A 13482-nucleotide genomic window follows, 5' to 3' on the forward strand; every position below is an offset into this window, starting at 1 on the left:
GAATGAGTAAATGCGAAGAGAAACCTCAGGGACTTCACTGTGATTTTTAGTCAAACTCCAATTTTGTGACAGGCTCTGCAGTGAAGTCCAATTTGCTAGTTCATGGAATCTTCAAGGCAACCTGTTGGATTTCACTCCTCTGGATTTGGGATCTCGTTCTGCCATACCCACCACCCCAAAAAGCCTTCCAGCTTCCAGCAGACCTGAGTTCACTCCAGATCTTAATGCTGTGGCAGGTGGAGCTGCTGGGTGGTGACATTGGGGTTGGTTTTGATGCCTAAAACAGGGCTTACCTGAAACAGAGGTTAGACAGAGTCAGGAGAACAAAAAGCAGGTCAATTTGTTAAAGGCCTTTAGGTATATTTAGGACGGACAAAGCCTACTCGAGAGGCTACACCCAAAATGGACAGTGTGTCATGAGTTCTCCACATTTTGTAAGTTCTTTCTATTAACATACTGAGCCTCAATTCTCCAATTACACTTTCAGGTGATGATGTCAATTACCCCAAGCTTGCTCCCCCAATTCACTGCTGTTTACGTATTTTCGGCTCTGAGGCAGCAAAGTGCATTTTCCAATTGAGAGGAATTGTTCTTTCTAAAATGCTGGGAGCAGAGGTTTTGAGCACTTCATATGGAGCCTAGAGCTACACACCAAAACTACAGATACATGAAAAATAGAAGCCAAAAATCCTTAAGGCATCAGTTTCAGGAGGAAAATAAGGCTCTGGTGGTGCAGTTGGAGTGAGCTGGAGGTGCAGTGGAGAGCAGGCAGGACTGGATGGGGACACTTTGTGCTTGCCCAGGGAAAGAGTCAGAGATGAGTGGATGGAGGCACTGTGAGGAATTGGGATCTGAGGCTTTATAGTCCCTGCTGAGCCTGCATCTGAATTAGGGACCATTTTCCTGTGCAAAGCATGGACGAGGTGGCTGCTCAGGAGGTGACTCAGGGCTGGGTGAGCAGCAATGCAGGATTAACCTGCACATTCTGCTGAAGCCAGGGACCTTTTCTCAACAGCAGCATGTTAAAGTTGATATATCTTGAAAAAAAACCCAACCTGTGAACAAATCAGAGTACTCACAAGTCTTCCACTCAGCTTTATGGAGATTCTGCTATTCTCTTACCAGCTCCAGCTGCTCTTGGAGAACACTGGGGGAGGATGGGGCTCTCTGGAGGGGATGATTCTGCTGAGCCCAGGTCTGTGGGGTTTGGCTCATTTCACTTAGATATTGGCAATGTAGCCATCCACCCCTCAGCCAGTTGCCTCCCTGGATGGAGCAGTGCAAGGTGAGTTTCCTCTTAGCTATTTTAGACACTTCCTTTGGTTTGGAGTGACTCAAGCCCTGGAAGTGCCTGCTTCTCTCTTCAGGTGAGGAAGGATAACCAGGGTGAAGAGAGACGTAGCTGTTTACATTACAGACACAGAATTTTTGCCCATGGATCCCCAAATCCTGTTCCTGAGCTCTGGGGGTCAGGCAGGTCTGGGTCTGATTTTCCCTAGTATTTCTGAGCAGATACTTTGGAGTTGAATTTCATCCAGAAGGTTTAAATAGTTTAGTAGGTAAGTTTTGGAACAGTATTTAAGACAAAGAAGAGACTTCCCTCAACCAAGCTTCTTACACCCAAAGATAAAATGAAATTAAAAGCAGTCAACAATGTAGTTCAGGGAAAACTGCAACATACTTTGCTGCCCTCCAGTTTATAGAGAAATGAGGTAATAGGTCCTATCACTCCTTTCCTGTCCCTGCCCCTGTTCCTTTTAGGATAATCACTGTTGTTCCTCTTATTTTCCCTCAACCATATGAGGGATACTGTAGCTCTGCACCCTATAACTGCAGATCTAAGCACTGCTGATCTCTGTGTTGCAGCATCCCCTTTTTTCCTGCAACAGCCTGAATTCAGATCCTCAGTCTGAGCTTCTGGAGAGAAAATTCATCCTCAGCTGCTCCAGCTGATAATTTAAAGCAAGGAGCAGAATGTGCTTACCCAGCCATCAGAGCTGTCTCCTACTCACTTGAATTCACTCAAGTGCTGCCTCTTTTCCAGTTGTGTGTCATTACTCCAATTCCAGGGTGTCACTTCTTCTTTAAAACCCTAATTCAGCTCTTTTCCAGCAGAGGCACTTGCAAGCTTGTCCCTAAGGAGTTAAGGACCACAGCTGCTCAGCTTCCCTTTCCCTCTGGCTCTCCAAGCCCTTTGCAAAACTCTGTCATTTCCTTGATCTCCCAACCCCTCCCACAGAATTGGGACAATCAGCCTAAATGAAGGCTCTGTGCCTCCAAGCTGCTGGATTGATTTGGCCAAGTTGCCTTTGTTTGACAGGGCCTGCTTGGATGAGCTGGGAAAAGACATCTGTTTTCCTAGTCAAATGATGGATCTGTCATTGGCAGGATTGTGTTTGGCAGGAGTATGAAGTGGAGTGGTTTGAACAGCTAAGGCAGGAGAGTTGGGCATCTGCCTGGACATCTTTTAGCTGGAAAAGTCTCCCAGGGACATGTGCTGGTACTTGTGATCCAGAATCCCTCAGAGAGAAGTTTATTCTCAACATGGTAGAGGTCACAGGAGAGCTTTCCTCTGTTTCAAAACCACTGGGTTTGCAAGTCCTCCTGTAGTGATCCTACAAAGGGCAGGCAGGAGGTTTGGGGTGTTTTAAACTTGGGTTTATCTTCCAGTCTGTGTCTGTGTTACTGACATTTAAAATTTACTTCTCCATGTTGCCATATTTGTAACGTGGGTTTGGATTCTCACACAAAGTTCCTTCAGAGGAGCAAATAACTATAATACTCCATAAATACTCCCTTTTCTTTTTTTTTAAATTTTCCCAAGACCATCAGAGCTTTTGCAGCTTTTGACAGTCTTGTTGGAAATTTTGTCACTCATCACTGTAGATATAAAACCTGACTTGGTGTCTTCTGCTGATTCTTGTCCTTCTCCACAGTATTTCTTTGGCTTGCTCATGGCATTTTTAGGAATAAAGCTGTGTGTTCCTCAGGATGCTTAAAAGACAAAAACTGAAAAGAATCTGAAAATTCAGTTTTAAGACAGGGCTGAATGAAATTATGGAAGAAATCAAAGCCAGGGCTGTTGTGTGAGAAGTTCCTTCAGTCTTGTGTTCCTACAAATAATGACTGTGGATGAAAGCCGCAAGTAGCTCCTTCAGGTGGTGCTTGAAATAAGACCTGCCTGTTAAAATCTTTGATTTCCTTTGTGGTACAGATTAGAAAAGGTTAAGAAACCTCATCTCCACTTTGAGCAGTGAGTGAAAAGACACAGAAGCTCTAGCAAGGCAGTTGGTGCTCTTGTCTTGTTGTATGTGTTTTCACAGAAGCTGGGGGAAGGGTGGGCATGGTGAGAAATTGTCAATTAGAGAGGTACAAGTGAATCCTTCCACTGAGCTGAACAGAAATGGGTGAGGGATGGGATTCCATCATCCCGAGGCTTTTCAGGTGTACTCCTGCTTTTTTTGACTCCTGTATCACTGTGGTCCTGTCCCCGTCACTGCTGTAGTCTCCATACAGTGAGCTCCAGGTGAGCCCAGGAATGCTCTGGAATTGGGAAAAAGGGAAATATTGAGGCTCACATACCTTTTTTTTGTGGTCCTGCTGGGAATCCTACCTGGCTCTGAGGAGCTGCCATGTGTCCTGTGGTTACTCTGATGGCAGAGAGCAGAGATTAGACTAAACATTTCTGCAGCTCCTTCAGCCTGTGACAACCCTTGGAATTGTATTTAATTAAAGACTTTTTTAAACAAAGGCTTTATTTGCAGCAGCAGACTGCACAGTAATCCCCTAGCAATCCCTGGGATCTGCTGGGAAGGAAAACTCTCCTTAATAAAGACTTTGGTTACAACTCCTTGTTCTGTGAGAGTTGCTGCAGAATTCAGAGCTGTGAGAAATCACATCCAGAGAAAGATTCCCTTCATCTTTCTGCTCAGGGATCAGAGTGTGAGTAGGAAAATCTGGCAACCCTGCCACACCTTTACATGGTGTTTTGGGCATGCCAGGAGGGATTAGTGAGGGCTGGTTATTCATCCATAAGGAATATTCCCAAGAAACTGGACTACAGCTCACTATCAGATGTTAACATGAGCTAACCAGAGCTTGTCCTGCTTTTGCTTTATATTTAATTTTTGGGTGGGAAAAGTGAATTCATGTGCTCTCCAGCCCCTTGTCTGTGTGGCCAGTTGCCCATTGCAGTGAAAGAGGCCAAAGCCTAAAATTTCTGCCTTTTCCATAGGAAAAAGTCAAACAAAACAACACAAAATAGCAAAAAAACCCTAGAAATGGAGAACTAGTATAGTGAGTTTGTACTGAGCTGTGTATAAAGTCTAATTCAACTTTTCCAGGAGGAACAGACCAAGAAAAGATAATACTTTAGCTTGTCATCCAAGGAATATCCCCTCTGACAGGCAGGACTCACAGCTCGTGAGGGCTCTTTCCATTCATGAGCATTTTCTCACCTGGGAGGGGAATTTAGGCAGCTAAATTTGTTGCTTTGCTCACCAGATGCCCTGATGACCCACCAACAAAAAAATACACATTTTCTGTTTCCCAATAATGCCCAAACTTGATATTTTTAGACTATTCTTGATTCTGCCTGCCTTTGTTGGGCTCTATCAGTGCCAGCTGTGACCTGAGGGTTATTGCTGTTATCACTGAGGAGGCTGAAGGAGGTTTGCTGTGATAGAGTTATTTATTTACTTGTTCAGTTAATGTGCAGAATGAGCCATAAACTCCCAAGTCCTCCAGTGTGAATCTGTTTGTTGACCCTGATTCAGTTCAAGGTCTGTGGACATGAAATTCACACATCACTGACCTTTTCCAGCTGAGTGGTGGATATTTAAGTTTTAACCTGTCCAACCATGGGATGAAAGCATTCAGAGCTAGGTTTGCTTGCTCCCTGTGGATGGGAAGGGATGGTGAAAAATCAGGGCAGACTAAACATAGAGCTCTGACTCAGCTGAAATGGAGGATGATGTGTCCCACTGACAGAGAAGATGAGGCACATCCCACTCTTTGTTTGTGGAATCATAAAACCATTAAGGTTGGAAAAGATCCCTGAGATTACCAAGTGGAGTCATTACCCCAGCACTGCCATAGATGTGTTTTCTCTTCAATTACATGAAAAAAACCTCAAAAAATACGATATTTTAACAATTGTATGTATAAGCAAGTATTTATGTATTTACCTGAACCTTTCACAAGCTGACTTTTCAGAGCAGAGCCTCATTTCTTTTATAAAGGTGAAAAAAAGAGTTACTCAAAAATAAATATCAAGGGCCTTTGTGGTAAATATACAATCAAGTAATTTAGGCATGACTTTTTAGTAGGGGAAGAAGTGGCAGTGAAGTACTTGCTAATGGGTTTGGTGTAAAATCTACTGCCTAAAAAAAAAAATTAGGATGTATTGTAGAAGTACAGAGCACTTTGCCAGCCCTGATCAAAGTTAAAGTCATATGAATTAATTCCTAGAGTGAAAGCCAGAGGTATTTATAGATGTGAGATGAATTTGGCAAAAGCTTAAGTCCAGAGAGTTAAAACTTCCCTTTGAAAAAGTCAGAATGTTTGGAAAACATTTCAATCTTTATTTTTCCAGCAAGTGTTCTGCAAATCTCTCACGCTTCCCCTCGTGCTTTTTAAAGGTTAAAATAAAAAGGCAAGAAGCACTGTAAATCAAAACAAAATGAATCTATGGCATTTTAGATGAGCCAAGATGAAACTTCCAAAGATCTGTTTCCCTTTGGGAAAAAGAAACATTTGAGAATGAAGACAATTCCAAATGATTCCCTTCTTCTTGTGTTTGTTTTTTTATTTATTTTTAATATGGCTAGAAAACCACATAATTAATTGTTTATACACTACTAATCAAGGCCCATTCCCAATCTAAAGGAAATTCAAATCTGAGCCAGGCGTAGAACAGAACAGGGAAAAGAGCAGGATAGGTTAATAGGAAATGGTGAGATAAATGTGATGTGCTAAATTACTTTATAATTCTAATCCATAATATGTAAATAATCCATGTTTACATCAAACAATTGTCCTTTCAAAGGATTTCTGGACCTTTTTATCCTAAAACCTTGACTGGCAAACATATGGAGAGAGCTCACACATATTGAAACGAGACAGGAAACAATCTCTTTTTTTAAATTTTATTTTCTCTGCTTTTTTTCTGATTAAAATATATGATTATTCCAAAACCCTCAGGAGGGGACACTGAATCAATCCATTCCTGCAGGCAGAGGTTTCTCCTGTGTCCCCATGCTTTGTTCCTGAAGTTGACCCCACTGATGTTTTTTCCCACATCACATTTGACAGTGACAGTATAAACTCAAGCCAAGACTTGGCTCTCTTCACATCACTCTCCTCTCTCCACCTCTTTGCAGCTGGATTTCTGAAAAGTTTTCTCCCTGTTGAATGCCCTTTCCAGCCCCTTTAAATCTCTTTAGGGTTTGGTGCAATCTTGATTTCTGGCCATAGCAATGCTCAAGGTGTTCTCTCCAAGCTGAGAGTGTGTTGGTGACAAGGGGACACAGATCTCTGTGCGTTCCCAGCTCCTTTTTTGGAGTGAAAATCATGATTTGCATGTTTTATGATTGAGGCAGTTCATGAATTCCTAGTTATGAGGAGTCCACTATTAATTACCTGAACATTTATGGCCTCTGTTGTATTCCAAACACAATATAATTAGGCCTGACTGAGGAGAAGCCACTTGAGGGGAAAAACTCTTGTCACTGGGAATTTCCTGCTTTTTAGCTCCTTGATCTCCTAATCTGCATCAGAGATTCTGTTCTTACTTGATTTGGGGTTTGTTGTGCTGTGAATTAGCATGAGAGCCAGGAGACAGGGAATAAACCATGAAGCACAGATCCCTCTGCTCCTGGCATGAATATTAAAGCTGCTGCCTTCCTGCCCTACATAGCTGGTGGTGTTAGGGTTCCCAGAGCATAAAGCAGCAGAGTTGCTCCTGATCAGCGGGAAAAAATGGGTTTTGGGGGTTTATTTTCCTATGGAAATGGAGGGAAATGCTGATTTTTCAGCAGGCTCTGGGTTGCTCTCCCTCCTCTCGAGTGAGCTTAAAATAACAACACTGTTGTGCAGTGCCCTGGAGAGCTCCAGCTCGCTCCACAAGGCCCAAAATCTCCAGGAATGGCTGCCTGAGGATGGGCTTTGCTGACTGTCACCTTCTGTCCCCTCCCTGCAGGTGTCCAACACGCAGCCAGAGTGCAGCATCATGCAGGAGATCGAGGAGGAGCGCAGCCAGTGCTTGGGAGAGCTGACCTGGGACAACCAGACCTCAGGTAGGGCAACCTTCCCTTCCCTCCTGGCTACCAAATCCACATCTCCCAGGCTGTTTCCCAGGGAAATGAGCAAGGATTCCTCCAGCTGGTGCTCTTCAGGAGGTGTTTCTGAAGTACAGGTCCATCAGCCTGGGGTTCCAGCAGCTCTCTGGGGTTCCCTTGCAGCCTCCCAGCTGGGAAAGCCTAACTGAGGTGTCTCAGTGGGTTTAAATTCACTTGTCCACCTCTCTGCACTGGAATTTTTCCATTTTTCCCTTGGGAACTGAAAGCCTGAAGTTCTCCCAGGCCTTGGAATGCTTCAAGGGAAGTCATTGTGACCTTTTCCCTTCATTGAACTGTCCTCCCATCCCCATGCCAAAATCACTTCTGTCCTGGTGGTGAAGCAGAGGTGCTCCAAGGCTGGAAAGCATCTCTGGGGTTGGGACAGCTGAGATCATCTCCTGTCCACGGAGCACTCACCACCCTGGAAGGGTCTCCAGTCTCCTTAACCCCACTCCCTGTTTCAGTGATCAGGGAAGAGGGAAGGCTTTGGTGCTATCCCATCCCACCCCACCCTGTCCTGCAGCAGAGCTGTCAAAACCAATTTAAGGCATTCAGTTGGGTCTCTCCCCCTCCAAGTTCTCTCTCAAGTTCCCAGTCTAATCTCTGTGTCAGTAAAAGGTATGTAGGTGATGCTTTAAGGATTTTTAGCCTCTATTTTTCGTGTATCTGTAGCTTTGGTGTGCAGCTCTGGACTCCACATAAAGTGCTAAAACTTATGTTCCCAGCATTTTTTTGCACAAAACATTTGCTCTCAGTTGGAAAATCCAAGGACACTTTGCTGCCTCAGAGCCCCAAAATATGTCCACAACTGTGAATTGGGGGAGCAAGCTTGGGGAGATTGACATTATCACCTGAGGGTGTAATTGAAGAATTGAGGCCCAACATGTTAATGGACAGAACTTACAAAATGTGAAAAACTCATGACTCACTGTCCATTTTGGATGTAGCCTCTCAAGCAGGCTCTGTCCCTAAATATACCTAAAGGCCTTTAATAAATTAATCTGCTTTTTATTCTCCTGGCCTTGTCTAGCCTCTGTTTCAGGTAAGCCTGTTCAGGCATCACAGGGACCCAGGTTAGAGTGCCAGGATCCAAAAATAAAGGTTCATTTCACTGTAGAAATGGGTTGGAAAGTGCAAATCCTGCTTGAGATTTGCATCCCTCCTCCTCAAAGAGGGAAAAGTGCAAGAGGATTTCTCCTCATCCTCTCTGCCCTGGAGACTGAAGGACTGTTCTGATGGAACAGAATCCTGGGACAAGCTGATCCCAGGAGGAGCTCCACTGGATGCCAGGAAGGCTTTTGGCCCCTGCTTTTATCTACTAAGAGAGGGTTTTCTTTGATTTGGAAGCTGTTTCAAGTGTCCCTGTACAGTTAAATGGAGTCGTTTGAAGAAATGTTCTTCTGGAATCCAGGAAAGGGAGAACTCAGAGTGGATAAAAACACTGATCTGAAAGCCAGCTAAATGCTTCATTTCATTTTCATGGATATTGAAAGAATTTCAATTAAATATGGTACATTAAAAGGAGAAGAATAAATAGTTGAACTGATACTATTTTTTCTGCTTTTCCAGTAAGATTTTTCTCATTGGGCAATTTAATCCAAAGCAGCTTTTTCCCCCTCTAACAACAGAATTAAACCACTGAATACATTTTTCCCAATTCCGAAGTAAAGACACCCAGCCATGTTACAGATCATTAATGCCCAAGCATTAACAAGTATATAGATACACTTAGGAGGTTTTTTTTCCTGATAGAATACTGAAACAATGGGCTGGAATAAATCTACATTTCCACCAGTCACTACTCATGAATAGGACTGATTCTGAAATCGCAGTTGTGAGTGTTGTAAAGTGGTTTTGTCCATGGAGACAGTACTGGAATTGGAGTGACAGGACAAGGGGGGATGGCTTCAAACTGGGAGAGTGGTTTAGATGAGAAATGAGGAAAAAATTCTTCCCTGTGAGGGTGGGGAGGCTCTGGCACAGGGTGCCCAGAGCAGCTGTGGCTGTCCCTGGATCCCTTGAATGTCCCAAGGCCAGGTTGGACAGGGCTTGGAGCAGCCTGGGATAGTGGAAGGAGATGATTTTTAGGTCCTTTCCTTTGTGGAAAGCAGTTGGCACCCATTTACCCCAAAACATCAGCAGGCATTTAGGACCTCAATACCTGACTTCAGTTTCTAGACTCTCACAGCTGCCCTGGAACCAAAAGAAAAAAAGAAACAACCAGAATCTCTGAGGTGTTGGCTCTCAAATTGGCAACTGTGGGTGGATGAGTTTATGGAGAAGTCTGTCTTGAAAGTAGTGTGGACAGAAAATTTCCAAATGCCTACTACAGAGGATGTGTTTCCCCTTTGGAGTGTTCACAGCCTGTGAGCACAAGTAGGTCTTCTGGAGTGGGGCTCCATAACTCAATAAATAAAGCTGAGCTGTAAAATCAAACTTTAAACTTTGACAGTTAGGGGTGAGGGGGAAGTTCGTGGAGAAATCTCATGAAGGTGAGGATATGAGATCAGATGAAGGTGATAACTGTTCATTCTTAGTGTTGCTGGGGAAAAAAAAATCCTAGTAAAACTCTATTTCCATCCCCCAGAACAGGAGGATGGAAAGCAGTTGAGGTTCCCTGTGATCTGCAGTGTAAAACTTTGATTTATGGCCACTGCACTTTCCCCACCTTTCCAGCATAAAGAGAATCTCTTGAGGTTTAACAGGCGATTCGTTATCCTTTCTAATTAAATGAGTGGAAATAAACAGTGTTTTGGTGCATTCTGGAAGGAAAGCTTTGTTTGGAAGCCATTATCAATTGTATTGATCAGAGGGGCTTAATCACAGCTGTAATTTGATGTGTCAGACAGATTAGTCACTGCTAAGAGCATTTGATGGTGGTGCTGAGGTTGATCACTGGCTTGGGAGAAGCAGGTAGATTTCCACTGATAAACAATCACCTTCTTAACCCTCTTTTGTCTTCAAACACCTCCTCCCCCTCACAGGGGCTGAACATGCATGAAATCCTGGTGGTGAAGCAGAGGTTTTCTTTTCAGATTTCATTTCTTCCACCCCTGGCAGTGTCCAAGGGCAGGTTGGACAGGGCTTGGGGCAGCCTGGGATGGTGGAATTCCATGGACTGGAATGAGGTGATCCATGTGAATTCCTCTATTCCCTGTCAGGAATGTGATTCAGTATCTGGAGTTAGCCATATTTGTGGAGATTTGGCAGATTGACTTGATAATTTTAAAGGTCTCTTCCAACCCTGGTGATTCTGTGACTCTCCAACCCACTAGATTGTGCTCAGCCCTGGTGAAGAGAAGTTTGTTTTCCAGCAGAGCAAAGGCTGCAGCAAGGGAGAAATGACAGGGAAAAGCCGTTTAAGCTGGCAGTGTGCAGACAGAAGAACCAAACAGCTGCCAGATCAAAGTCTGGGCTTTTGAGGAAGTTTGTGGCCATCAGAGGACACCAAGCAGCCTCCCTGCAGGTCTGCAGGAATGAGAGTGTTAAGGACTTGGGGCAGAGCTTGCCCAGTTTCTGGGAGGATGTGTGGGATGTGGTTGTGTTGGAGCACAGGGCTGGATTTTGGGAGCAGGACTGGCTTTTCACTCCTCTGCCCTGGTGGTTTTTAACTCCATGCTGGAAGAACTAACAAACACATTAAATGGCACATGTGATTTAATACAGGAGCGGATTCTTTACCATTAAATTCCAGAATAGGTAGGCTGAGACCAGTTTTACATGGGCAAATAGCCATGGCATGGGAAGGACTTTTGTTGAGGGATTTTCAGTGGGTTTTAGGTGTCTCTGGTGTGTTCTGGCCAGCTGCAGGCATCTCTAAACAATCCTCTTCAGATTGTATTTCCTGTTAGCAAAACTTTTGTTTACTGTGAGGAGATTCTTAGTGTGTAGGAAAAAACCACATTTCACAGCTGATCCATGTTATGATGTTCCCTGGCTTGGAGGGGATTTGGTCAAAAAAGGTGAAATCCCAGCTCCCAGCATTAGAAATGGTGAATCTGTTCATTCATATGGACAATTGCTCCCACTTGGGTATTTGTTACGTGATCTTTCCAGCCCCTTGACTCCCATAGAGTGCTCACAATATAATTTGAAAGATTATTTAAATTCTTTGAAAAACTTGTCCATGTGCAAATGACAGGATCCTTCCTGCTCCATGCAGGAGACAAGGAGCCCCACGTTCCTGTGTCACCTGTGGTGGTTTTAGGAGTTCATAATAAATATTCTCAGTCATCTGCATTATTTTTTAAATGCTTGGGGAGACTTTATTGTGGCCTTTCAGTACTTGAAGGGGATCTGTAAGAAAGATGGGGGCAAATATTTTATCAAGGCTTGCTGTGAGGGGGCAAGAAGAAATGGTTTTAAAGGAAAGAGGAGATTTAATTTAAATATAAGGAAGGAAATTTTTAGAACAAAGGTGGTGAAACACTGGCTGTGGCTGCTCCATCCTTAGAAGTGCCCAAGGGCAGGTTGGATGAGGCTCTGAGCAGCCTGAGATAGTGAAAGGTTCCCTGCCTCTGTCAGGGGGTTGGACAAGATGACCTTTAAAGGTCACTTTCAACCCAAACTATTCCATGATTTTGTATTTCAGAAAACAGGAATGCAATCCCAGAACCACTGAAAACTGGGATTTTACTCCAGGTGCTTTTCCAGCCAGGACATCTGTACCCAGCACAGTGACTGCTCTGCTGATGATGGAGGGAGCAGCAGTAGGGAAGCTCTCCCAAGGGTTGGGATAAGGAGGTTTGCTGCTTCCCAAACTCTCAGATGGAGGCAAATCCCTCTCTGTGAGGTGTGGCTGAGCTCCTGAAGGCTGCAGGGCAGGAATCACCACTGCTGTGCTTCCTGCTGCCTTTCACTTGCTCTTCAATGTAATGCTCTCAGCGCACAGAGGAGTATTTTTTTTTGGGTTTGTTTTTAAGAAAGCTTTGTTTCTCCATGGCTGTGATTTACAAACAGTTCAGCTTAAACTGAAGCACACAAACGAAAGAATAATAAATAAATAAAAAAATTAAAAAGTAACCTTCTCTTTGTTAAAAAGGCAAGAAAATCAATCAGGTCTAGGTCAGCTGGCTCAGCTCATTATGTGTTTATCCCATTACTGCTAATTAATTTGCTCTGCAATCAGATACTCTTTCAGGAGCAGGAGAGTCATTTAGGGATGGCAGATGCATAAGGAACTGTGAGTGGTGTCTGGGTGAGGTGAGCAGCTCTGGAGACCAAGAGCTGTGCAGGAAGCATGGTCTTCATGGAATCACAGAATCATGGAGTGGCTTGGCTTGGAAAGGAACTTAAAACTCAGATATTTCCATGATTACTCCAAGCCACATGCAGCCTGACCTGATACCTCCTCCAGTCCTCCAGCACTGCACTTCATGGTTGCTCTCTAGCCCTGTCTGTCTTGGAAGCAGAGTAAAACCCAATAAAAAAGTCTGGAAATTGGCAAACATGGGGAAAAAAATTAGTGCCATTCTCCCTCCCAGTGCCTGTTCACATCTGCATAACTTGCACTTGCCTCACACTTGTGAGGTAGAGATGAGTTCTGCAAGCTCAGCACCACCTTGGAAAAAAATTCCAGGTGGGAAATGGTCCATGTTGCTTAAACTCTGAATATTGCTTTTGCTGTTCCACAGGCCTAGAGGGGAGGTTGGCTTGAAAAGCCAGATTTGGAGCCTGGGGGTCTCTGTCAGTCCCTCCTGAAGAAGTCAAAGCAAGTTTGATGGGAAGAGAAGCAGCAAACATATGGAAATTAAAAAATTGAGCTGGAAAAAAAAAAACATTGATAAAGTTGAAATTAGGAGCCTGTTTATTCATCACCATCTGTTTATAGTGCAGCAAGATCAGAAATAATTAATAGCTCCTTGCTTGGAAAAGTTCAAGTGAATTCTCACCTCCCAGTTGCATAAGCCTTCCTGGGGCAGATGAGGTGTCAGTGGGATTTGTGAGATACTCCTGTTCTCAGCTGCTCTCTGGGTGTTGGAGCAGCTCAAGAATTCAAGAAAGTGCCCAAAGTAGGATGGAAAAACTGTGGATGTGGCACTTGGGATGTGGATCAGTGGGAAAGGTGGTGCTGCATTGATGGTTGGATTTGGTGACCTTAGGGGTCTTTCAGCCTCAGAGATTTGGTGATTCTGTCATTTCTGAA

At 44.0% G+C, this 13482-nt stretch overlaps 1 protein-coding gene across 1 annotated transcript in view; it reads left to right on the forward strand.

Annotated features, from left to right (window-relative positions):
• Positions 1–13482, forward strand: part of LOC146440717 (vasoactive intestinal polypeptide receptor) — a 103702-nt gene that overhangs the window by 29806 nt on the left and 60414 nt on the right. Inside the window, exon 2 of the mRNA XM_085050144.1 lies at positions 7199–7295. Within this exon, the coding sequence (XP_084906270.1) occupies positions 7199–7295 (97 nt within the window). The remainder of the gene's footprint in view (positions 1–7198; positions 7296–13482) is intronic.

Source organism: Lichenostomus cassidix, chromosome 2, assembly GCF_008360975.1.
Source record: "Lichenostomus cassidix isolate B80296 chromosome 2, HeHo_3.0, whole genome shotgun sequence".
Taxonomy (NCBI): Eukaryota; Metazoa; Chordata; class Aves; order Passeriformes; family Meliphagidae; genus Lichenostomus; species Lichenostomus cassidix.